This window comes from Vombatus ursinus, unplaced genomic scaffold (genome assembly GCF_900497805.2).
Source record: "Vombatus ursinus unplaced genomic scaffold, bare-nosed wombat genome assembly UNPS02014935.1, whole genome shotgun sequence".
Lineage (NCBI taxonomy): Eukaryota > Metazoa > Chordata > Mammalia > Diprotodontia > Vombatidae > Vombatus > Vombatus ursinus.
Window position 1 is genome coordinate 2,094,906 of NW_020954713.1, and position 24,308 is coordinate 2,119,213.

Here is a 24,308-nt window from a genome sequence, read left to right on the forward strand (position 1 = left end):
GAAGGAAGGAAGGAAGGAAGGAAGGAAGGAAGGAAGGAAGGAAGGAAAGAAGGAAGAAGGAAGGAAGGAAAGAAGGAAGGAAAGAAGGAAGAAAGGAGGAAAAGATAGCAATATCACAGATCAGAATTTCACAGAACCATAGTCAATAAATATCTAAGAAGGTACCCAGTAGTAAAATTACCCACAGCCTGAAAATAGTGTGATACAATGGAAAGAATGCTGTCCTCAAGAAATTCGCTTAACTTCCTATGGGCTTCAGCCATCAATGAAGGGGGTTTAACTAGAAGACCTCTGAAGCCCCCAAGTTAAAATCCTGCCTTAGGATTTACTTACTAGCTTTGTTACCCTGAATAATTCATTTCATCGCTGTTTGCCTCAGTTTCCTCATCTGTAAAATGGGTACTATAATAGCACCCACCCCTCAGGGTTGTTGTGAGGATCAAAGGAGGTAACATTTGTAAAGCACTAGATAAATGTGTGCTATTATTGTGATGCTGTGGGTTCCCTACCTCCTCCCATCCCCACAGTGATGTACCAGTAAGAGCTCTGAGAACCAGAGCCCAGCTGGATGCCCCCAAGGGTGGTCCCTTACTGTTCCTTCTCAGGTGCAGAAACTGTAAGGAAGGATTTTCCTTCTCCCCCAAAGCCCTGGCCAGGACCTTTCCCCAGATGCCAAGGTCAGGAGTTACATTCAGGGTGCCTGGAAAGATGAGGAGGGAGGCAAGCAGGTTTTCACTGTCTCCTGGTTCTCCTCCTACCTCTCTGACCACTCCTCCTCTGTCTCCTTCACTGGATTCTCCTCCAGATCATCTCTTTAACCAGAGGTGTCCCTCAGGATTCTGACCTAGACCCTCTTCTCTTCTTCCTCTACACTCCTTCACTTGGTGATCACATCAGCTCCCCTGGATTTAATGACTATTCTAACCTGATGATTTTCAAATCGACCTCTCCTGCCCCAACCTCTCTGCTGACCTCCAATCTCGCATCTCCGACTGTCTTTCAGATATCTTGAACCAGATGTCCAGTAGACATCTTAAACATTGATCCATCCAAACCAGAACTCATTATCTTTCTCTCTAAATCCTCACCCCTTCGTACCTTCACTAATACAGTCAAGGGTAGCACCATCCTCCCATCCTCAGGTTCATAACCTAGGAGTCATGCTGGACTCCTCACCAGCTCTCACCGCCCATGTCTAAGCTGTTGCCAAGGCCTGTCAATTTCACCTTTGCTATATCTCTCATATATGTTCTCTCCTCTGACACTGCCCAAACCCTGGTCCAGATCCTCATCACCTCATGCCTAGACTATTACAAATAGCCTGTTGGTGAGTCTGCCTGCCTCAGATGTCTCCCCCACTCGAATCCAATCTCCATTCAGTCACTAAACTAATGTTCCCAAAGCTCAGTCCTGATCATGTCACCCCCTACTCAATAAACTCCCGATCACCTCCAAGATCAAATACAAAATTCTCTGTCCTTCATAACCTTGCCCAGGCCTATCTTGCCATCTTCTGACACCTTACTCCCTGACATATACTCTCTGATCCAGTCATTTTTTGTCAGTCATGCCTGAAATGCTCTGGCCCCTCTGCTCTGAGTACTGGCCTCCCTGGCTTCAAGTCCCAACTAGAATCCTACCTTCTATAGGAAGCTGCCCCCAACCCCTCTTAATTCTAGTGCCTTCCCCCAATTAATTATTTCCTATTTATCCTATATATTTGTTTGCAAGTGGTCTCCCATTAGACTATAAGCTCCTTGTGGGTAAGGACTATCTTTTGCTTCTTTTTGTATCCCCAGCAGACAGCACAGTGCCTGACATGTAGTGGGTACTTAATAAATGTTTACTGCATGTGCAATAGACAGAACCCTGGAGTAGGAATGGGTAGATCAGTGTTGTTCTTCCATATTTTGGGGGGGGGGGGCCCTCGGCAATGGGGTTAAATGACTTGCCTGAGGTCACACAGCTAGTAAGTGTTAAGTGTCTGAGGCCAGATTTGAACTCAGGTCCTCCTGATTCCAGGGCTGGTGCTCTATCCACTGCACCATGTTCTTCTATCTTTGCCACTCACTTATTGTGTGACTTTGGGCAAGTCTCTTCTCCTCTCTGGGAGTTTCAGATAAGGATTTACAGATCTGGGAGTTACACATAAGTTTCTGTAACAAGAGAGGAAAGTGATCCCTGCCCTGCACCTTTCTCCTCCCAACTCCATGTAACCAGTTGTGCACTGAGAAGATGGTTAGGGAGGTGCTTTGAAAAGTAAAGATTGTCACCCCCAAAAGCTTCCAGCATCAGGAGAATGGGATCCCTGTTGGGGAAGCAGGGACTGACCCAGGTAAAGGAGTGGTGATTTGTGGTGAAGTTGCTTCTTTCCCGGCATCTTTCAGGGTCTTGGTCTCCCTTCAGTAATAATGAATCGGGTACAGTTTGCTGCTTGAAGACTGGCTCTGTTTAGGGGAGACATAGGTGGGTCCACCTGTCAGATCCTGATTTGTCATCTCCCCATCAGTTCCTCTGTCCAACAGGGACTGTATTCCCCACCCTCTCCCATCCTTGCCCGTCACTTTCCCTGCCTCAGTTCTATCTCTGTCCTTGTCCCTCATCCAGACTCTCTGCCCTGCTTTGCCCTGGTCTGAACCCAGACCCTGCCCCTGTCCCTGCCTACCAGATGTATCCACAGAAGCCACATCCTCGCAACCTGGGACATAGGCATGGAAATGGCCATCCCCAGGCTGAATGTTCACCTGGAAAATGTGGGCTACAGCCTCTTTCTTGTTATACCTGCCATGGAGAGATGGAAGGAGACAGAAGGGCAAAGACCTCTGGACCAGGCAGAAGAAGCGCCTAAGTCCCCCTGGAGTTCTAGGTCCCACTAGGTGCCTACTGGCCCAATTCCTCCCAAAGTTAGATCCACACCCTCAACTCTCTTCAGCCATCCTAGGGTGTAGTGGATAGAACTGAAATCAGGAAGGGAGGAGGGGAGCGGGCAGGGTTCAAATCACACCTCAGACAATTGGCTAGTCACAGACTCCAGGCAAGTCCTTATCTGTAAACTAAAGACTCATTCTCTAAGTTCCCAGGTGGCTCTAAATACAAGATCCTATGATCCTTTCTATCCTATGCATCATCTCCAACCCTTCCCTGAATTATCCCATCACTACTCATCTCTTGGCAGCCCTAGCCTGGATCACTCCCACCAATTACCTCCATCATCTACTCCTATTCACATGCTGCTAAATGGAGCTGAAGCAAGTCACACAACCATGGTGACCAGATGATATATGACCAATTCATGTTCTCCAACCTCAGCTGGGTCCTTGCTGCAGCAAGGCATTCTTCTTATTCGATCCCCTGTCTCACTCCCCACAGAAGCTATTCCAAACCTTCTCTTCACTCCTCAAACCTTCCACATTACCCCTTGCACTGTCTCTTACCTGAGGACCTTGCTGAGGCCATTCATCATGAGCTCCCTCTTCTCCCCACCTCAAAACACCCCGACATTATGTCCTACTCTCCCTCTCCACCAGTCTCTGACAAAGAAGTGGCGCTTTTCCTAGCCGAAGATGTCTCTTCATTGCACTTGCTCTCATCCTTTTTCACCTTCTCCAGTAAATTGTAACGTCAGTCATATGTACCCCCTCTCCCCTTCAATTAAAAAAAAAATCTTCAATGGACCCTCCCCCCCCATGTTATTATCCTATATCTGTCTTCCATTTCTTAGTCAAAATCCTTGAAAAAGTTGTCTACACTTACAGACTCTATTTCCTCTCCTCTTACTCCTTTATTAGTCTTTTTATCAATATAATTTTAATTTTTCCCTTTTTCTTTTAAAATATATTTACTTTTCGAGCATTTATTATCTCTTCCTCCCACTGCACCCCACCCCAATTGACCGATAAAAAGACAACTCCAATTGTCTCACCAAAAAAACAAAAAAACCAAAACAAAACAAAAGAAAAAGAAAAAGAAAACCCCATAACAAATATGCATAGTCCAGCAAAACAAATTCCCCCATTGGCCATGTGCAAAAATATATGTCTCGTTCTGCATGTTAAATCATCATCTCTCTGGCAGAAGGCAGGTGCCATTTTGCTCATTCCAATCCCTTCCCTTTGCAATCTGGCTTTTAACTCCATCACTCAACTGAAACAGCTCTCTCCAGAATCACCAGTGATCTCTTGATTGTCAGCTCTGATGGTCTTTCCTCATTCTCATGCTTGTCTACTTCTCTACTCCCTTTGGTCCTGTTTGACTGCTTCTTCCTGCTGGACACTCTTTCCTCTCCTCTGCTGGTTTTTGTGACGCTGATCTCTCCTGGTTTTCCTCCTGTATGACTTCTCATCCTCCTTTCTTAGTTCACCTTCCATATCATGTTCCCTACCCACAAATGTCCTGCATGGCTCTTTCTTAAGCCTTCTTCTCTGCTTTCTCTGCACTCTTTCTCTAGGTGACCTCACCAGCTCTCATGTGTTTAACCATCATCTTTATGCAAATGGCTCCCACATCTAGATATCTGAGCTTTCATCCTCCATCACCAAATGCCTATGGGACATCCCAAACTCAATACATCCAGAACTGAACTCATTATTTTTCCTACAAACACTCCCCTTTTCCAAGCTTCCCTATTTCTCCTGAAGGAACCATCATCCTTCCAGTGTCCCAAGTTAGTAATTTTGACATTATCCTATATTCCTTCCTCTTCCTTACCCAACATATTCAAAGCAATTGCCAAACCTTGCTATTTTTACCCATACATCTCTTTTCTTTTTTCTTTTCTTTTCTTTTTTCTTTTTTTGGCTAGGCAATGGGGTTAAGTGACTTGTCCAAGGTCACACAGCTAGTAAGTGTTAAGTGTCTGTCTGTCGGATTTGAACTCAGGTCCTCCTGACTTCAGGTCCTGTGCTCTATCCACTGAGCCACCTAGCTGCCCCCCCATATAACATCTCATCTCTCTGACCCCTTGTCTCTACACACACAGCTAGCTCGTACCCTGGTTCAGGCCCTTATCATCTCTCACCTAGATTTTTGCAACATCCTCCTACCTGGTCTCTCACCTTGCTGGTGCATCTATACACTGAAGCCAAAATTATTTTCCCAAAGAGAGATCTGACCATGCTTCTCCCCTGCTCAATTAATTCTGGTGACTTCCTTTTGCACCCTCTGTTCAAATAAACACTTCTCTATTTGGCTTTTAAAGCCTTCCACGACCCCATCCCAATCTATCTTCCCAGCCTTATTGAACATTACTTTCTCTCTCACCATGTTCCTCACACAAACCACTAAATCTACCTCTCTATGCCTTTCATGGCTAGTCTTCCTGTTTGGAATGTACCCCCTCCTCACCTCTGGCTCTCAGAGTTCCTCTCTTCTTTTAAGATGCTGCTGAGGCACCATCTTCTGCACGAAACTTTTCCTGATCCCAAATGCTAGTGCCCTCCCTTCCAAGCTACCCTATATTTACTTTATTATGATTTTCTTTTTATTTTTCCTATGTCCTTATATATTTACTTTGTGTCTCCTCCCCATTAAATGTAAGCTTCTAATGAGCAGAGATTGTTTCATTCATTATGTGTACATCTCAGCTCCTAGTACAAAGCCAGCTACATAATGGGCATATTATACATTTGTTGTTTAACTAAGTGATAAACATTCTCCCAGAGGGCCTGGGAGGAATAATTTGGTGTAGTGGGAGGGATGAAGAGCAAGAGGAGGAAATTATAAGCAGGAGAAGAAGAAAGTGAAGGAAAAAGGAGAGAAGAGATAGGAAAAGAATGATAAGGAGGAAAAAAAGGAAGGTGGAGGAGGAGAAAAGGGTAGAGGAAGAGAAGAAAAGGATATGCATGGAAGGAGGAAAGAAAAGGAGAGAAAAAAAGAGATAACAAATGAGCTGAGAGAAGGGGAGGAAAAGGGAGGAAAGAGCAAGAGAGGAGAGGGGAAGGGGGGAAAGAGGAAGGAGAGGGAAAAGGGGGAAGAGGAAGAGGAAGGGAAGAGAAGAAGACAAGAAAATAGTGAGGAAGAGGAAAAAGTAGGAGAGGAGGGAAGAAAAAAAGGAGGAAAAGGAAGAAAATGAAGAGGAAAGATTCAGAGAGGGAAAAGAAAAAGGAAGAATGATGCCGAGAAGAAAGGTAGAAAGACTAGCAAAAGACTAGCCAACAAGAGTGAATTTGAGGCCTCTGCCAAACATTTGTACGGTTGAGGAAGAGAGGGTCCTCTCTCTGTAGCTCTAGGGCCCCTTCTAGTTCTGACAGTATAAATTTTATAATGGTGGAATTTCAGGCACTGGCTTTTGGCAGGAAGGGCCATCAGCCTCCTGAAAGGAAATGCTTGGGAGAGCTCCCCAAGGGGGTGTGGTAGTGATATCAGCAAGGGGTGCTGGGGCCCCTTCCCAGCTTGAACCAAGGCATGGGCTTTCTCAGGACCGGCTCAGGCAGATTTTGTCCCTCCATTTGGGACCACCTCCCAACAGGATCTTAGCCATACCTGTGCTCGGGCAGACCCTGAGGAGTGTAGGCATTCTTCTGCTCTGAACGGATTCCTTCCAGGCCAATTTTGGAGTCTCCTAACTGCAGGTGGGAATTCGGCTGCAGACACACAGGCAGGCAGTCAGGGAGAGTGATGAAACCAGAGAGGGCTTCCCGCCTACCCCTCATCACTGCATTCAGTGAGGCAAAGGTTTACCTTCTCACAGAGATGGATAGGAGAAATACATTTTCCTTGGAATTCCTCTCGATAGGAGGTATCTGGATAAGGCTCCATTCCCCACTTCAGGTGAGAAGGTCCTCCTAGCAACAGTACAGGTGAAAGGGGATGAGGAGGAACAGAGATCAGAGCAGGAAGAGATTTTTGAGGAGAGAAGCCCAAAAAGAGAGGGAGGCAGTGTCAGAGAATCAGGAAAAAAGTGGGGGCCAGGTGAGACACGGAGAGACAGAATCAGAGAGAAACATCAGAACAAGAATAGTTGGAGGTAGGGGTGAAAAGAATAGAGAAACAAAGAAAGAGAAAAGAAACAGAGAAAAAGAATAGAACAGAAATCAAGAGACATGAAGACAGAGACAGACACAGCAGAACAGAAAGAAAAAAAACAGATAGAAAAGGAGACAGAAGGAAGAAGACAGAGACACAGAAGGGAGAGGGGTAGTTAGAGAAAAATGAAACACAAAGAAAGAGGGGTACAAAGAAGGGAGGAGAAAAAAGCCAGAAACAGAAACAGGGGAAGACCATGACAAAGAGAAAAGAGGAAGACCAAGAGGAGATGGGTAGTGAGAAAGACACAGAGATATCGTCTACCTTCCAAGATCACAATAAAACTGGGAGCAAAGGAGGATGGGGATTATTAGCTTCATTTTCACAGAAGGAATATTGCAGCAGTGAGAAGGACGAGGCCTCACCCAAATTCACCGAGCAAGACAGTAACTGGGCTGGGGCAAAAACCCAGGTCTCCTGACTCCCAGACCCAGGGTCTTTCATTGCAGGAGATGTGTGTAGGGTGTGAGGTCAGGGCAGGTGGGGTAGAACAAAGGTGAATCTTCCCATGATGAAAGCCCAGCTTAGGTTCTGGTGAAGGCTGTGCTTCTCCCTGAACTTTCCCCACTGCTAACTTATACCTGAGAAAGGGGTTTAGGGAAGTCAAGCGTGGTTGGATCTCCTGGGAGAGGGAAATACTTCAGCTTTACCATCCATTGCTCTCTCCTGATCTCCTTGGGAGCTGGGGACAGGAGGCAAAGCAGGGCAGGGGAGCAGGAAGGAAAGAATCTGAGACTATGGGCCCTTTAAGGCTAGGGCCAGGACAAAGTGGGAACCAGAGCCCATGTAAAGACAGACCATGGATAGGGCCACACCCCAGGGCTTGGAGCTGAGGCAGAATTAGGGTGACTCTCCCCCTCACCCAGGTGCAGGGAAGGAGCTCGGGGTTGTGGGATCTGGTGCTGGGGCACGAAGACCTGGCGATTATGAGTCAGAGGGATCCCCAACTTGTCTTTGTCTCCACTGGGGAAGCTGTCTTTATCAAACTGCCTTCGGGCTTCCTTGGTGAAAGGATTGAAAGCCTCAGGTCCTGGGGAGGTGTACTTCTCTTGGAAAGTGGTCTTGAAGACATTGATTCGGGGGTCTCCATGCATCTTCAGGTTGCTGGTTTGCATTGGCAAGTTGATGCTTGGTTGGGAGCTGTTTGTGTCACGGACAGGAAAGGCTGTGTGTGTCTCACTGGTTATCTCTCGGATCTTATCCAGGTCCTGATGGAAGAGCCCCTTGCTGGGGCCTGGCAGGAAGGGGGCCGCTGCATGGGCGCCCCAATGGGCAGGGAACCAACTACCAAAAGTAGTCTTCATACATCCTTTTGGAAGGCGGGGGTCAGGGCCAATTTTGAAGTGCGAGGACTTGAGGAACTCAACTCTGGGGAGGGGAGCAGGGAGGAGCTTTGGGGGGCTGTCAGCCATCCTGGTCTCACAGAATGAGCCAGGTGGCAGTTTGAGCCCAAGTAGAATTTCAGGGGCTATATACTACTGTCCTGCCAATGCAAAGAGAGAGCAAATGGTTAGCAATGTTGGATTTCATTTGTTAATTTAATCACTCATTCATTTAACACACATTTATTTAAAAGTTACCTCTTTAATACAGAAGAGGAGGAGGAGGAACAACATTTACTATGTGCCAGGTACTGTGCTAAGTACTTTCCAAGATTATCTCACCCTTTTCAGCTTTCTTTTATGTGTTGTTTTTCTCATTGGAAAGTAAAATTCTTTAGGTCAGGGACTGTCTTTCTTTCTACTCAAATTTGTACGCTCAGCTCTTCGGCCAGTGCCTGGCACATAGTTAAAGCATAATAAATGTTTGTTGACAGACTGACTAAAGGTTACTGGGGCAAAGAATTCTGGGAGAGATACAAAGTCTAGATAAGACCTAGTCCCTGCCCTTAAAAAGCTTACAGTCTACTAGAGGAAATGATACCAACTGATAACTATAATGTACGGCATTATGTAAGTGCAATACAGAAGCAAAAATATCCTAGGGTTGAAGCGGAAGGTCCTGAATGACCCAGACTCCAGACCAGCCCAGCTTCCCTGCTGTCCTACCTTCTGGAAGAAAAAAAAGTTTGGCCCAAGCAGTATTAGTAAAGGGGTTGGAAGTAGCCAGTAGGTACAGTCTGAAGGGACTTAGGACCCTTAACATCCTTATCCCTTACCTGAACTCTAGAGGAGCTAGAAAAATCCTTTGGAGTTTTGCAATTTGGGGTTAAAAGACTTTAATTTGTTTGAATAATTGTTTGTTGAATTTATTTCAACTGAGGTAAAATGAAGCCCCCTCCCAGCAGGGCAGCAGGGCAGCTAGGTGGCACAGTGGATAGAGTGCTGGGGCCTGGAGACAAATCTGGTCTCAGACACTTCCTAGCTGTGTGACCCTGGGCAAGTCACTCAACCCTGCTTGCCTCAGTTTCTTCATGAGCTGGAGAAGGAAATGGCAGACCACTCCAGTATCTTTGCCAAGAAAACCCCAAATGGACAACAACCCAGGAGTCAGTAATCAGACATCAGGTGGGGAAGTTTATCAAATCCTAAGACCTTGACTTCAAGCTCACGGTAACAGAATCGTGATACAAGTCTGGATGGAACCTCAAAGGTCAACTAGTGCTACCTCTACAATATTTCCAACAAGTGGATGTCCAGCCTTCATCTCTTCCTTTAAGACAAGGCGCAGGCACCCATTTTTGCAGGAAGCCTCTCTCAAATCCCCCCCACCCCCACCCTATCCCAACTGTTAAGTGTCCTTCTTCCCATACTACTTTGTAATGAACTACTTTGTGTATTTTTGTACTCTTTAGCTTTATGTGTCTGCTATATGTATTTATATATGTTGTCTCCCCCATTAGTAAGTAAGATCTTTGGAAGTAAGGATTGTTTCATTCTCTGTACCACCCTCCCCCACAGCCTGGCATATAATAGACCTTCAATAAATACTTGTTGATTGGCTGATTGAAGATTTTCTATGACTTAGCACTTAACTTCTTTCAGAGGAAACTCATTCCATGCTGGGACAGCTATGTAGGGAAACTCTGTCCATACACAGAGCCTAAACTTGTCCTGAGTCTAATGACATTCATCAGTGTGGCACTAGATAGAAACTCCCTCCCACCATCTAATCAACTGAATTGGTCTTAACCATTTTGGGTATCGTTTACTAGAGGCATCATGGCATGTAGTAGGAAGGCCTGGGTTCAAATCCTGTCTCTGCCCACATACCAGCTGTGTGACCAGCACAAGTCATTGAACCTCTCAAGGCCCTAGGAAGTCTCTCTGAGACTATAAATTTCAGACCTGCATTAGTAGAATGAAATTCCTTCTCTGGGAGTTCCCCGAAGGAACAACATCACAAGTAGAATCCATATCTGTATTATTTTTTAAATCATTCATTACAAAATCAATTTGAGAACAAATTACATGCCTCAGGTACCACATTTTAATTATAGCTTTACTGGTCCCTCTTCTTTGAGGCATTCCATATTGTCAATGTCTTTCCCAAGATTTGACTCTAGGATGACTCTAGGATGATTCTATCTCCCTGGTGGCCTAGTGGGCCATTTAAAGGTCTCTGTCTCGTCCAGAGGGAAGGCAAGTATAAAAGAGGCCTCCTGTATCCTAACCCAGTGTGGCCTCTGGCTCTTTTAAATGCAATTTTACCAAGGCTGAAGAAAGGGAGAGCACCAAAGAGTTGGGAGGTCTGGGAGTCACATTATTGACCACCTGGTGTGGATACTGGTGGGGGTGGGTGAGGCACGATCAAAATGGCAGACGGCTCTGAGTCCACACCATACATGAAGGGACTAGGGATATCTAGGTTGGAGAAGAGAAGACTAGATGGCTGTCTCTAAGTATTTCAAGGAAGAGAGAGAACTAGATGGAATTTAGGCTTGAGGTAAAAGAAAAGTCCTAACAATTGGAGGTATCTAGTGGATTAGGCTGTCCCTGGAGGTTATGGATTCCTCTTCCTACCAGGTCTTCCCTCAAAGAATGGCCAAGGACTCTTATCTGACACATGGCTGAGGAAATTCTTGTTTGTGTGTGGGGACGATTAACTTGCCTTCTAGCTCTGAAATTCCGTGACCTTACTAGGGTCAGGAATTTGGTGGTTTAGGATTTCAGGCAGCCATAGTTCATTCCCGACTTAAATCTCCTAGACCAGTGGTGTCAAACTCAAATAGAAACAGATCCCTGCAGGCCATATACTGACTTAGAAAACCACAAGCTAACACTATCTATGTTGTATTATATTTTTATTGATTTTTGTTGTTGTTAAACATTTCCCAATTACATTTTAACTCTAGTAGCCCACAGGGTCTATTTAACAACCCTGTCCTAGGCTATTCTAGTCCTATTTTATAAAAAAAGAAAACCTAAGGAGTGATAGTGCTCAGGGTTATAGGCTGAGACCCTGTCCTGAGCCCCCTCCCTGGAAACCTCCTCCCTTTCCAAGGCCAAGCACTCACTTCTTCTTCCACCATGGTTTCAGAGCCTGGAGGATAGTGGCTCCAGGATCCCACCGACACATTTGTGACCGAGAACCCCCTCCCACTGGCTACCCACTCATGCCACCTCCCTCCTCTGTCAGACAAAGTCCTACCATATCACAATGGATCCTTGGCAACCTTTAGCTACAGCATGAAAGAACCTAGGGCCAGGAAGGGGTTCAAGTCTCTGTCCCAGTCTTCCTTTAGGCTCAGAATGCCCCTTTTCAATTCTGGGTTTCTATTTTCCTCTGGAAAGTTCGAAAAATAACACCCCCCCCACCCCCATCTCCAGCTTTTGTGAAATGTGACTGGTAAAACTGTTAAGCACCTTCGGAATCAGAGCTCTTAATATTCTTTCTGAGTACACAGTCTGGAGAAAGCCCTGGGTTGAGGGTCAAAAGTAATGCCATCACCAGGTAATGGTTTTGGTTTTGGTTCAAACCTGAGGCAAGACTATAACATTCGCTGGCTCATATAGCTACCATCCTAGTTCCATCTCTCTTATGGATTCTAACAATAAAATTAGTCTTCCTCTCTCATCTCTCCCCACTCTAGTCCAACCTCCACAAGGCTCCCAGAATGATTTTTCCTGAAGCATAGATCTGCCCAAGATATCATATTTCTAACTCAATAAACCCTAGTGGCTCATTATTACCCCTAGGATTAAATATGAAGTTTTTGTTTGGCATTTAAATCTCTTCTCTGGCCAAAGAAAATTAAAACAAAAAATCTCTTCATAAGCAGGCCTTCTTCTATTCCAGTCTTCTTTCAATTTGTTTCTCTCCAAAACTCTACAATCCAGTTTCTGAGATTAAGTGACTTGCCAGGGTTACACAGCCAGTGTCTGAGACTGGATTTGAACTCAGGTCTTCCTGACTCCAGGCCTGGCTCTCTGTGCACTATGGTACCACCTAGCTGCCCTGAAGAAGAGACTAGAGCTGTTGAAAATGAATTTCCCTTGCCCAAGATATGGTGGTAGTTGGGACATTGATAGAATTCCTGTAGAAGCACGTGGGAATCACAAATATGGGCTTGTACAAAGCCTGAGACAAGAGGGATGCCTCCAGACTTTAAGGGTTACCTCCTGGATAAGCTCCCAAGAGTCAAGTTCAAAGAATTCCCCAAGTTCAAATGTTCAGGCACTGCCCTCCTAGGGAAAGACAAGGATGTTTGGATGCAGCAAGCATGGACCTTGGAGAAAAAGAAGAGGATAATTCACATAGCTCTTAAATAACATCTGAAGGAGTGCTGGATTTGGAGTCAGAGGCCTTGGATTCAATTTCTGACTGTGTGACCTTGGGCAAGTCACCTTAACTTCTCTTGGCCTCAGTTTCCCTCAGTTGTAAAAGGAAGGCCTTGGACCAACTGACCATGAGAGTCTCTTCCCTCTGTAAGTCTATGCTCCAGTGAATTATTCAGCCAGTACAAGTGAATCTAAGGTGAAAGAGAGTGGTTGTTAAGAGCACCCCAAGGGTGTTTTGCTCCGAAAGGGGGTGGGGAGTGCATAACAAACTCTTTGAGTGCTTTATAGAGTTTCTCTGTTTGTCCGCGGACTCCTGTGCCTCTTTGGGGTCCTGTTCATTTCCTGAAGGGTGAACTAACTCTTCTGTAAAACGAGCTGGAGAAGGAAATGGCAAACCGCTCCAGTATCTCTGCCAAGAAAACCCCAAATGGGGTCATGGAGAGGCGGACACGCGGACACGACTCAAACGACTGAACAGCAAAAACAAGCGAATTAAAAGCTGTCTGGAGCCCATAATCCCCATGCTATCAACTGAAGTGCCCACGAGGGAGCTAGGGGCTTTGTTACCCATATTTGGGGAAACCTAGAACTACATCTAAGCTTTATTTTAAAGATTTCCCCTGAAGTGAAAGTCTAGAACTTAGAAACCAGGATACCTAAGCTTGATTTTGGAGATTTGGAGATTTGCCCTAGTGCGGGGAGCAGTGAGCCAAAGCTGGGCCTCGACTCCATGAGCCCAGACAGGGCCCCAGGCGGCTTTACATTACTGAGGTTTAGCGGGGAAGAGGTCTTTCTTCCAGCGTGGTAGTCCCACTCTAAGGTTTCACGGCTTGCCTCCTTCTGGATACCCACTGACCCTTTAACACCCCACTGAGGATGACTGATTGAACCACAGCTGAGTCAACCAGAGAGCCCCTGCTGGGAAGGAAGTCATCCGAGAAACCTGGGGCCCCTGGAAAGGGGAAACCATGGGGCTCCAGAGATGGAGCAGGTACTCTTTCCAGTGGAAGCAGCAGCAGCAGCAGCATCCAATGGACTTTGCTAGAGGGAGGGAGAACCAGAGAGGGGCCCCACGGCACAGTGGGGAGTCAGAGCACCAGGGATTGAATCCTGTCTCTGTCCCAGCCTACCTGTATGAACTTGGACAAATCACTCAACCTCTTGGGGTGCCTTGCTTTCTTCATCTGCAAAATATTCAGCTCAGACTAGATGCCCGCTAACATCCAGCTCTAAATCTATGGTCCGAGACTGCAGCAGAGCAAATATCCCGATTAAAAAAAAAATAAAGAGAAGAGAACAGAATTTACAAACCAGCTATCTCTATGATAATCTGTTCTGGAATTTTACCAGAATTCCAGTCAAGCTCCCCTGCCTATTGTTTGCAAACTCTGCTCTCTTCCTTTTTTTTTTTTTTAAATTGGGACAAGCATAGGATGGAGGAGGCCTAGATTTCACAGCAGTTTGTCTGAAATAGGCCTTTGAGTAAATGGCAAACTCCAGATGAATCCATGGTCAGTCAGTCAGCCAGAAAAGCTAATTCCATCTTGGGATGCATTAAACCGAGCACAGCTTCAAGAAATAAGGAGGTGATAAACTCTTCATAATCTGGATCCTCCTCCCCGACCTTTCCGGGCTTCTTTCTTACACTCCTCCCCCACTGGCCTTTCGACCCAGTGACACTGGCCTCATACAACAGGCTCCATCTCTCAACTCCAGGAATTTTTCCGGCTGTCCCCCAGGCCCTAAATGTTCTCCCTCCTCATCTCTGCTTTCTGGCTTCTTTAAGTCCCAGCTAAAATCTCACCCTTCTACAGGAAGCCTTTCCTTATTCCTCTTAATCCTACTGCCTTCCCTCTGTTAATTATTTCTAATGGATCCTGTCTATATCTTGCTTATACATGTTTATCTGTTGGTTGTCCCCTCTTTTTTTTTTTTTTTTTTGGCTAGGCAATGGGGTTAAGTGAATTGCTCAGGGTCACGTAGCTAGTAAGTGTTATGTGTCTGAGGCTGGATTTGAACTCCTGAATCCAGGGCGGTAGTGCTCTATCCACTGAGCCACTCAGCTGCCTCTGGGAGGGGAGCTTCTTGAGGGCAAACACTGTCTTTTTGTCTTTCTTTTTATCCCTGCCTCTAAGGCTGTGCCTGGCACATAGTAGGTGCTTAATAAATGTTTATCGACTAACTGACTGAGAGGCCTTCTGCATTCTGTCCTGCTTAGACCACATCTGAATTCGGTTCTAGGAAACGTATTCACGTACTGATAAGCCGGAGAATGTCAGAGATGAGTAGCCAGAATCTCAAAGGGCCTTGCCTGAGCCCATGCATCCCTTAAAAAAACTGAGACTGTGTAGCCTGGAAAAGGGAAAGACTCATGGGAGACGCAATAACACTCTTGAAATGTCTGGAGGGCTGTCATATGGAAGGGCGATTAGATTTGTTTTGCTTGGTCCCAGAGGACACAAAAGCAAATTGATAGAAGTTGCAAAGAGACAAAATTAGAATCAGCATCAGGAAAAACTCCAGAGCACTCAGAGCTATGCTAAAGTGGAGTAGGTTGTCTCTCAGATCTCTCCCTGACAGCTCACACCTTGCCAAACCCCAGCCCTGGGTCACCCTACATCAACTCACCAAGTGCTACTGAACAGAAATGGATGAAATCCTACAAATGTCAGTTACAAATCCACGTTCTCTATTCTCAACTAGGCCCTACACTTCCTCTATCCTACTCACCACAAGCCCTTTTCCAAACTTTCTTTTCTTTCCTCAAATGTTCCACGGCTTCTGGGATGTGCTAGTGAATGTTTAACAGCTGGTTCTCTGGGGGAAAAATACTGCACTTTCAATTTGAATTTGCATTATTAACATTTAATCCACTACTTTCTTAAGTCTAGACAATTTACAAACCAAGCCAAAGTCGGATTTGTAATTCCCACACTGAAAATGTAACAATCTCTTTGGAGCCAGTAGGAGCTGTCTTCAGCATACCCCTCTCTACTGAGGTCCTCCATGAGCTCTGCAATGCTTTCCCCCTCTTCCTTATTTCAGAACTATTTCCTCCTTTACTCCAATCTCTGATGAAGAGATTACCCTTCTCCTCACTAAAGCTAGACCTTGATCCCTCTTTCCTTCTCATCTTCTCTAAGCAGATTGTCCCACTATTACTACCCACTTCTAATTTTCAATCCCTCTCTCTACTGGTTCTTTCTCTGCAACTCACAAACATCTCTCCCATTCTTAAGAACAAACAACAAATCATCTCACTAGATTCTATCATTCTTGCTAGTTAATGTCTTATATCTCTCCTCCCTATCCCAGATAAACACCCTGTAAAAATTATCTACACTTAGTCTACACTTGGGGCACCCACTTCCTTGTTGCTCACTCTCTGCCACCATCATTCGACTGAAACACTCTCTTCAAAGTAGCCCAAACTAATGTCCTTTTCTCATTCCTCATGCTTCTTGAACTCTCTGCTGCATTTGGCTCTGCTGACCTCCCTGACTTCCTCCTCTGGGTTTTTGTAACCCTTCTCCTGGTTCTCCTCCTTCGTAACTGCCCATTGCTGACCAGTCATCTTTGCTGGGCTATCATCCATGTCATGCTCCTTAACTCAGGGTGTATCCCAAGGCTCTGTTCTAGGAACTCTTCTTTCTCTCCTACTCACTCGCTTGGTGACCTCATTATCTCCCCTGGGTTCAACTGTCATCTCTATGTAGATAATAATAATACTAGTTAGCATTTATATAGCATTTTAAGGTTTACAAAGCACTTTATCCATGTTTTCTCATTTGGGTTTTACAACAATCCTGGGAGATGGGTGCTATTATTACCCCCATTTTGCCAATAAGGGAATGGAGGCAAACAGGGTTAAGTGACTTGCCCAGGGTCACACAGCTAATATCTGAAGACTGGATTTCAACCTAGGACTTCTTGATTTCAGGCCAGCTTTCTATCCACGCACCACCCAGCTGTAAGACCCACATGACTTTGACCAAATCACTTCCCTTTTTGGGCCTCAGAAAGTTTCTGCAGCTATCAAACAAAAGAGTTTGGACAAGATGTGACTTATAAGGTCCCTTCCAACTTTCCAATCTCTGATCCTTTGATTCATAAAATGTTAATAATACCTGTAGTTCTGACTTGGTAATGAGGCTGGAAATCTACAGTGAGATAATAATGTATGTAAAGTGCTTTGTAACCTTAAAATGGTTTTGTAAATTTCAGCTGTCTTGACACACCAGGGCCCGGACTGCACATGGAAGCTCCTCCACCTGCCCCAACGAACCCCATCGACTGCTCCCTTTGCAGAGCAGGAAACTCTCTGAAGAGGCCCCGCTGGTAACAAGCCACAGGCCCCTCCCCTGGGTTTCCAGCCTTATTTCATGTTAACTTCTCTAATTACTCTCTCAGTTTCAGCCAAACAAGGTTACCATCTGTTCTGTCTCCTGTCTCTGCATCCTAGCAAAGGCTGACATTTGCACCCATGTCTGGAATGTTTTCTATCTTCCTCTTAATTAATATCCCTACCTTCTTTCCTTGCTAGGACACCTTCTACCCAAAGCATTTCCTAATGTTCTCAGTTATTAGTACTGGCTGCCTCTTGAAATTAATTTGTATTGACTTAATCTAGGTACTCATTGAGTTCCCCCAGGAGAAGCTCCTTGAAGGCAGGGGCTGTTTTGTGTCCCAGCCGTCTAACGAAATGCCTTGCAAAAGTAAATACTTAGTAAATATTTGTTAGTACACGTGATATTCCTTAATAAATATTTGTTGAACTGAATCAAATTGAATTAAAAGGGAGGCACTGTCATATGGAAGAATGATACTAATAACTGCTAGCATTTGCATAGTGCTTGTTATCTTGTTATAAACTCTGGGAGGCAGGTGCTGTTATTATTCCCATTTTACAGATGAGGTCCTGGAGCAAGTCTCTTTCTGGGCCTCATTTTCCTCATCTACAAAATGAGGAAGCTGGTGAAACTGGCCTATACGAACTCTAAAGTCCTTTCTCCCCGCCCCATCTCCCCAGTCTTTAAAATTAGGATGATGGAAATTTAAACATAAGAGGTTAAGAAAGATAGGCCCAGGTTAGCGCAGCCCAGAAAGCTACACGGCGCGGGGACTTATGAATGGCCCGCAAGCCCCGCCCCTCCGCTCTCTCGCGCAGCGTGCTGACATCACCACGGCCTGCCCGGAAGTGTTGCCATGGCGGCGCTGAGCGGCCTAGTGTCTTCGCTGGAGTCCTATAGAGGCCGGGACCGCTTGGTGAGGCCCCGGGCGGGCTGGGACCGGACCTCGGAGGCGGGGGAGGTTGACGGGGCCGCGGGCTTCTCGCTGTGCCCTCCTCCTTCTCGTTCCCGAGGGTCAGCCCGGCCCGACTGTGGGCCCCGGGTTCCGTGGGCGGGATGTCCCTGCAGGCCCGGTCCGAGCAGCCAGGGTCCGAAGCAGCAAAGTCCCTCGGTGGAAGGAGTGGGGGCCTCCCCGCGTTTCTGCCCCTAAGGCCCCTGGGAACAGAGAAGACGTGGGCTCGGACCCCCCACCCCACCCCCAGCCACTCCCGAGCTCTGGGGCAGGACCTCGCTAAAGCACCACTGCTCTTGGGGCCTCAGTTTCCCCATCTTTTCCTTGAGTGGTCGGACAGTTAAAATGTGAAGAGCCCTCCCAGGACCAGGATTCCTGGAGTCCTGGATTTGGGGCTAGAGGACCTTGGTAAACAAATCTTAAGTCAAGAAACATTTATTAAACTCCAGCAGCGTTCCTGCATTGTTCAAAGTGCTGGGATATAAAGAAAAGCAAAAGACAATCCCTGCCCTCAGGGAACTCCAGTTAGAACCCTAGATCTGCAGCACCCACCTGTATGACCCTGAGCAAAGTCCCTAGTTTCTCTGGGCCTCATTTTCCTCACCTGTAAAATGGTGTTGGACCAGATGACTTTTTAATTTGGGGTTCATGAACTTGGTTTTTGTTTTAAATATTTCGATAACTAATTCACCTTAATTAGTTTCATACAATTGTATGGTTTTAAAAATTCATTTAAAAACATTATTCTTCAACAAACTGTCAGAGGGATCTGGTGACACAGAAAAGGATAAGGGCAACTGGACTAGATGATCTCTAGTCCCTTCCAATTCTAGGTTCAGTGATTACAAGCTTAGAATTAGAAGGAATCTTGGAGGTTGTTTGGTCCAACCTCCTCATTTTATAGATGAAATAGGCAAGACCCAGAGAAGTAAATGATCTCAAACTTACAATGATATTTTAAGTGGGAAATGCAGGGGTTGAATCTAAGACCTCCAGATCCAATTCCAGCCTGCTTTCTACTGCACCGAACTGCATTGTCATTTGAATCCTAGCTCAGCAACTTTCAGTGACCTTGGGTTAATGACTTTTCTGGGTCTCAGTGTCTTCATCTATAAAATTAATAGATGAGAAGAGATTATTTCTAACATCCTTTTGAGCTTTAAGTTTATAATCCTATGACTAGACAAATTTAAGTTTTCTTTTGGCTCTACAAATCTCTATAATCAAATGAAAGCTACAAGGAGTGTGCTGATGATGGGCCATTCTATATCTGCTGCATGTGAGACTTGAACCCAGGCCTTTCTGGTTCTGCCCCTCTCTGAGATACTTTGTGACTTTCGGCAAACCGTCTAATTTTTCAGTTGGCTAGGTAATTCTGTAAAACTTTTAAGCTGAAGAGGGGATGCAGACCTGCATTGATAAGAGTTTCCTCATGTAGGAGTTTCTTATACCTATGAGATCACAAGTCCCTCTGGCTGCTATATGCAGAGCCTGTACTCCAAGGAACACAAAAAATAAGGCTGCTGCTTTCATGGAATTCACCGTCTAGTAGGTGACCAGGCCATGATCTAAACTAAAAATGTTTTTTTCTCTGAAAGATCAATATTACTTGTCCTGAATTTAATAGTTACAAAATGGTTTTTGAATTTAAAAACTGGTAGCTTTCTCTTCAGGAGAAGGTTGACTAGAATTCATGTCTCCTGGCTCGCTAGCCAGGGCTCTGTCTTCCATAAAGTGCTGCCTGTATTTGTCCCATTTATTATGAAATATTTATGGTTAACTTAAAGCTTTAGCAAAGGCCTTAACCCTAGGCTTTTACCAATTTTCTGTAATTTTGTAGCAGTGAGGGAGAGAAAAAGAGTCACTGATACCATAGGCAAAGGTAACAAGACTCCATCTTGCAGTAAAGTACAAATCATTTTGGAGAATTGTGTTATGAACTCAAGTGTCTGATATATTTACTTTTCAAGAGAATGTTAGACTATTATTGTAGTAGCCTGAGAAAGCTCCAGAATGTTCACCATCTATTTCCTGGCCATTTTTGAGGGTGGTATGCTATGCAGATTGCTACAAGGTGCTTTTTTTTTGTTTCTCTACTTCCTTTTTATCCTACCCATCTTCCAGATAAGTGAGCATACAGATATCCTCTGGTTCACATTTATCAAGTAACACTGAAGTAGTTCTTTCTCCTGGGGGTTGGTTTCAAATTCATATCTCCAGTGCTTCCCAGGCCACCTGAGTCACATTTTCCACTTTCCAGTAACACATGAGCATTGACCTATGTTGCTTTAACCTCAGATACAGTTCCACCATTTTAAATTTCAACTTTTTAAACTCAAAATTCATTGGTTCAGTCTTGTCACCCATTGCTAATACCAGTTAGGGATTTTATCACAATAGCACAAATGATCATATTTGAAAAATGAATTTTCAACATTTTATTGTAATACTGTCTGTTTGGCAAATATGATGTGCCCGGCACTATGTCAGCCACTCTGGTGGATAGAAACGAAGTACTGTATAAGAAATGGTCTTTGTTGTCAGGTTGGGGATAGAAGACCAACATATATTATGTAGCTGAAAACCAAGATAGTTACTAAAAGTGATAGTTGGCTACTACAGATAAATTAATGTAATCATAAATCAATGCCCCACTTTCTCATGCTTGCTGCTTCTGCTTTGCTACAGATTAGGACTTTGAGCTATGGCTGTCAGTTGATTGGTGGGCTCCTGGCTGAACAGTCTTCTGTCAAATCTGAAGTAGGGAAGAGGCTTCTGGTGATATCTGCACAGCTCAGCCACTGCAGGACCATCTTGCGGTTGTTTGATGACCTGGCTATGTTTGCATACAGCAAGCAGTATGGCCTGGGTGCTAAGGTAACCACATCAGAACTATTCTGTAGAAACATGATGTTTTAGATTTGGCCTCATCAGAAGACTCTCATCATTAAAAGAGGCTGCTTAAAACCACTCTTGGTTCTTACAAGAGCTTGTAATATCGCTTGCTCCATTGGGAGAAGAGTAAATGTAAGGATCACGGAATGAGTAGACTATGACAAATGAATTCCCCTGTGGGCCCTGGAGGTATCTTGTTAGAGATAAATGGTTTACCATGAAGGACTGTGGTGTTTGAGATCACTTCCAGCTTTAAATCCTAGGAACCTGTCATGGTGGTAGGAAAAAATGAATACTGGATGAGGAGTCAAAGGGTCCAGCACTCAAGCCTACCTCTGCCATTTCCAGCATGACTTTGGGCGAGTGACTTCAGCTTACTGAGCCTCAGTTTTCTCATCTATAAAATGAAGGGGTTGGACTAGATGACCTTTGAAGGCCCTTCCACCTCTAAAGCATTCATTACCTGGTGGTAATGGTGAGCCTTATGTTGACTGAGTGTAGGGGGTACAGAATACTATAAGATACGGACCCTTCCCTTGCCGAACTCACGTTTTGTTGGATATTACAGTCTAGGTAGACATATAAGCTCGCATTCCATTGGATATCTCAGAAAAATATAACCAAGATGACTTCTAAGGTGCCAACTTGAGTTGCATAATCTTATACTTTCTCAAATTCTTCCATGGGATGGTTTTAAGTCTGTTTGCCATTGCGGTCATCCTCCCATGGACTTGTTCTAACTTGGTAGTGTCTCATCTAAAATAATTTTCCTTAAGTGCAACTTCTTGTAAAAAAAGGCATATTTGTTTTTGTATCATAGATGTTTTTGGATATAGTCTTCCACCCGACCCTGTTAGCCCTCCTATGTAACAATAAAAAAATAGTTGGCCAGGGCTAATCAACTCAGTGACTACATCTGTGTGCAACATTCCACACCCACACTCCTACCTTTCTCTAGAACCAAGATTGGTCATTCCAGTTATTCTGTGTTTGGCATTTTTCCTCAGTGCACTTCCTAAAACATGACTCATTCCCTCAGTCTCAGCTTCCTCCTGTCTTCCATAGTTACAGTTAGCCCTAGCAGCAGTAGCTCTGTAGAGTAGCTCCATAAGGAATTACCTCTAGTTACTAGGCCACACATTTGCATTACAAGGGATTTTAGGAGGCAGTTATTTTCCTGATCAGAATATGAAGAGCTATAAAAGACAGTCAATAGCTGTATCTGACAGGTCCTTTTTTAGAGGCTGTGTCCTGGTGAGGTCAAATGACATTTGGTGCCCTCATCAGGCTCAGGAATTCAATTTAATGAACATTTTTTTCTTTTTTTTATGAATAAATTTATTTATTTTTAGTTTTCAACATTTATTTCCACAAGATTTTGAGTTCCAAGTTTTATCCTATCTCACCCCTCCCCCCACCCCAAGATGACATGCATTCTGAATACCCCTTCCCCTAGTCTGCCTTCCCTTCTATCTCTCCCCCACTTCTCTTATCCCCTTCCCCTTCTATTTTCCTGTAGGGCAGGATAGATTTCTGTACCCCATTTCCTATATTTCTTATTTCCCAGTTGCATGTGAAAATATTTTTTTATAAACATGTGTTTTTAAAACTTTGGGTTCCAAATTTTCTCCCTTCCTCCCTCCCCACCCACCTTCATTGAAAAGGCAAGCAATTCAATATAGGTTATACATGTGCAGTTATGCAAAACACTTCCATAGTAGAGATACTGTGAAAGACTAACTCTATTTCCCTTAATCCTATCTTGCCCCGCCCCATTTATTCTATTCTTTCTTTTGATTCTGTCCCTCCTCAGAAGTATTTGCTTCTGATTACCCCCTTTCCCAATCTGCCCTCCTGTCTATTATCTCCCTACTCTCTTGTCCCCTTCCCCCCCTATTTTCCTGTAGGATAAGACAGATTTCCATACCCATCAATTTAACAAATATTTATTAAACTCTTGGTCTATGCAAAGCAGTGTGGCCTAGTAAATAGAAAGCTGGCCTCCAAGTCAGGAAGACCTGAGTTCAAATCCTACCACTGACTCTTACTAGCTGTTTAACTTTGGGCAAGTCAACTTCTCAGTGCTGTAGTCAATTTTCTAAGCCTATAAACTGCAGAGAGGTGCAGGTGCCAACCTGTATTGGTGGAGAGATTATTTTCATCAAGGAGTTCCCTAAAACCACATCAAAGGTTCAGTCCTTAGCCCTGTGTCTGTATGCAAGGTTTCAGAAATGCAAAGATAGCAAGTGACACAGTCTTTGCATCTGAGGAGTGTGGCAGGTGCTGTATGTATATGGCTCCATCTGAGTGAATGCAGGGAGTGCATGCAGAGGACAGAGGAGAGCTTTAACCAGACTACTCCAGAAAAACTGGAGGAGGGCTTCACTAAAGAGTTGGCAATTGAGCTAAGTTGTGAAAAAAAGGCAGACACTGAAAGGAAGTGGTGAAGAGCGAGGGCATCGTGGGCCCCAGGAATGGCTTGTCTGACTTCACTGGCACGGCGAGCTCAGAAGGAGCTGGTAGATCAGCTCAGGCCAGGCTGTCAAGGTGGGTGTGTGTGGTTTAGTGTGGAAGACAGAAAGAGAAGCAGGAGGGATGGTAAACGCCAGGCTAATGGGGCTGGATGAAGCTGCATTTTAGCCATGTGCAACAGGGAACCATCAAAGTTGTTTTTTGGCAGAGAAGTGAGAAGGTCAGTCCTTAGGAGGGTGATGTTGACATCTGTGTGAAGGATGAGTTGGAGACAAGAAAGTCAGTTCTAAGCTGGTAAAGCATCACAAGCAAGAAATGAAACAGGGCCTGGGCTGGGATGGTGAAAGTACAGCATAGATGGAGAAAAGCTGGCAGTGTCTGCACATAGGAGGTGCTGATTGGCAGATAGGAGAAATGGTGGTGCTAGAATCAACAGAACTTAGCAACAGATTAGATTTGGGGGGTGAAGGCAAAGGAAGAGTCATAGAGTTCAGGGTTTGAACACAGGTAACAAAGAGAATGATGATGTCAACAACAGACATAGGGAAGGTGGGTAAAGGGTCAGGTACAGGGGAGAAGATGATGAGTGCAGTTTGGACAAGGGAAGTTGGAGAGGCCATGAATAGCCAGGCAGAGATGTCTGCCAGTACAGTTGGAGGTATAGGACTGAAGTCAGAGGCAAAACTGGGCTGGATATGTAGATTCGGGAATCATTTGCTAAGGGTTAATAATTGAATCTATGGGAGTGAATGAAATCAGTAGCATAGAGGAAAGAGAAAGAAGAAAAGAGGGCTTATGATAAAGCACTGGAGAATACCAGAGGAAAAAGGATGAAGCATGAAGGAGCAGGCAGATGGGAGGAAGAGAACGGGGGGGGGGGGGGGGGGGGGGGGGGGG

At 44.9% G+C, this 24,308-nt stretch overlaps 2 protein-coding genes across 3 annotated transcripts in view; one reads left to right on the top strand and one right to left on the bottom strand.

The window, feature by feature from the left end:
* TEX45 (testis expressed 45) overlaps positions 1 to 8,435 on the bottom strand; it is an 11,645-nt gene extending 3,210 nt beyond the window's left edge. The window contains exons 1-5 of the mRNA XM_027844104.1: positions 7,886 to 8,435; positions 6,679 to 6,782; positions 6,481 to 6,581; positions 2,666 to 2,781; positions 2,332 to 2,447 (exon numbers count right to left, since the gene is read on the bottom strand). Coding sequence (XP_027699905.1) covers positions 2,332 to 2,447; positions 2,666 to 2,781; positions 6,481 to 6,581; positions 6,679 to 6,782; positions 7,886 to 8,435 — 987 coding nt within the window. The remainder of the gene's footprint in view (positions 1 to 2,331; positions 2,448 to 2,665; positions 2,782 to 6,480; positions 6,582 to 6,678; positions 6,783 to 7,885) is intronic.
* A 9,489-nt stretch (positions 8,436 to 17,924) lies between these two features.
* The window catches only part of PEX11G (peroxisomal biogenesis factor 11 gamma), a 21,972-nt gene continuing 15,588 nt past the window's right edge, over positions 17,925 to 24,308 (top strand). Inside the window, exons 1-2 of one of the 2 annotated variants that reach the window (XM_027844157.1) lie at positions 17,925 to 18,008; positions 20,733 to 20,921. In XM_027844157.1, the coding sequence (XP_027699958.1) occupies positions 17,949 to 18,008; positions 20,733 to 20,921 (249 nt within the window). In that variant the 5' untranslated portion in view covers positions 17,925 to 17,948. Of the gene's footprint in view, positions 18,009 to 18,378; positions 18,453 to 20,732; positions 20,922 to 24,308 lie in introns of those variants that run through there. The other variant, XM_027844159.1, reaches the window with a different exon arrangement.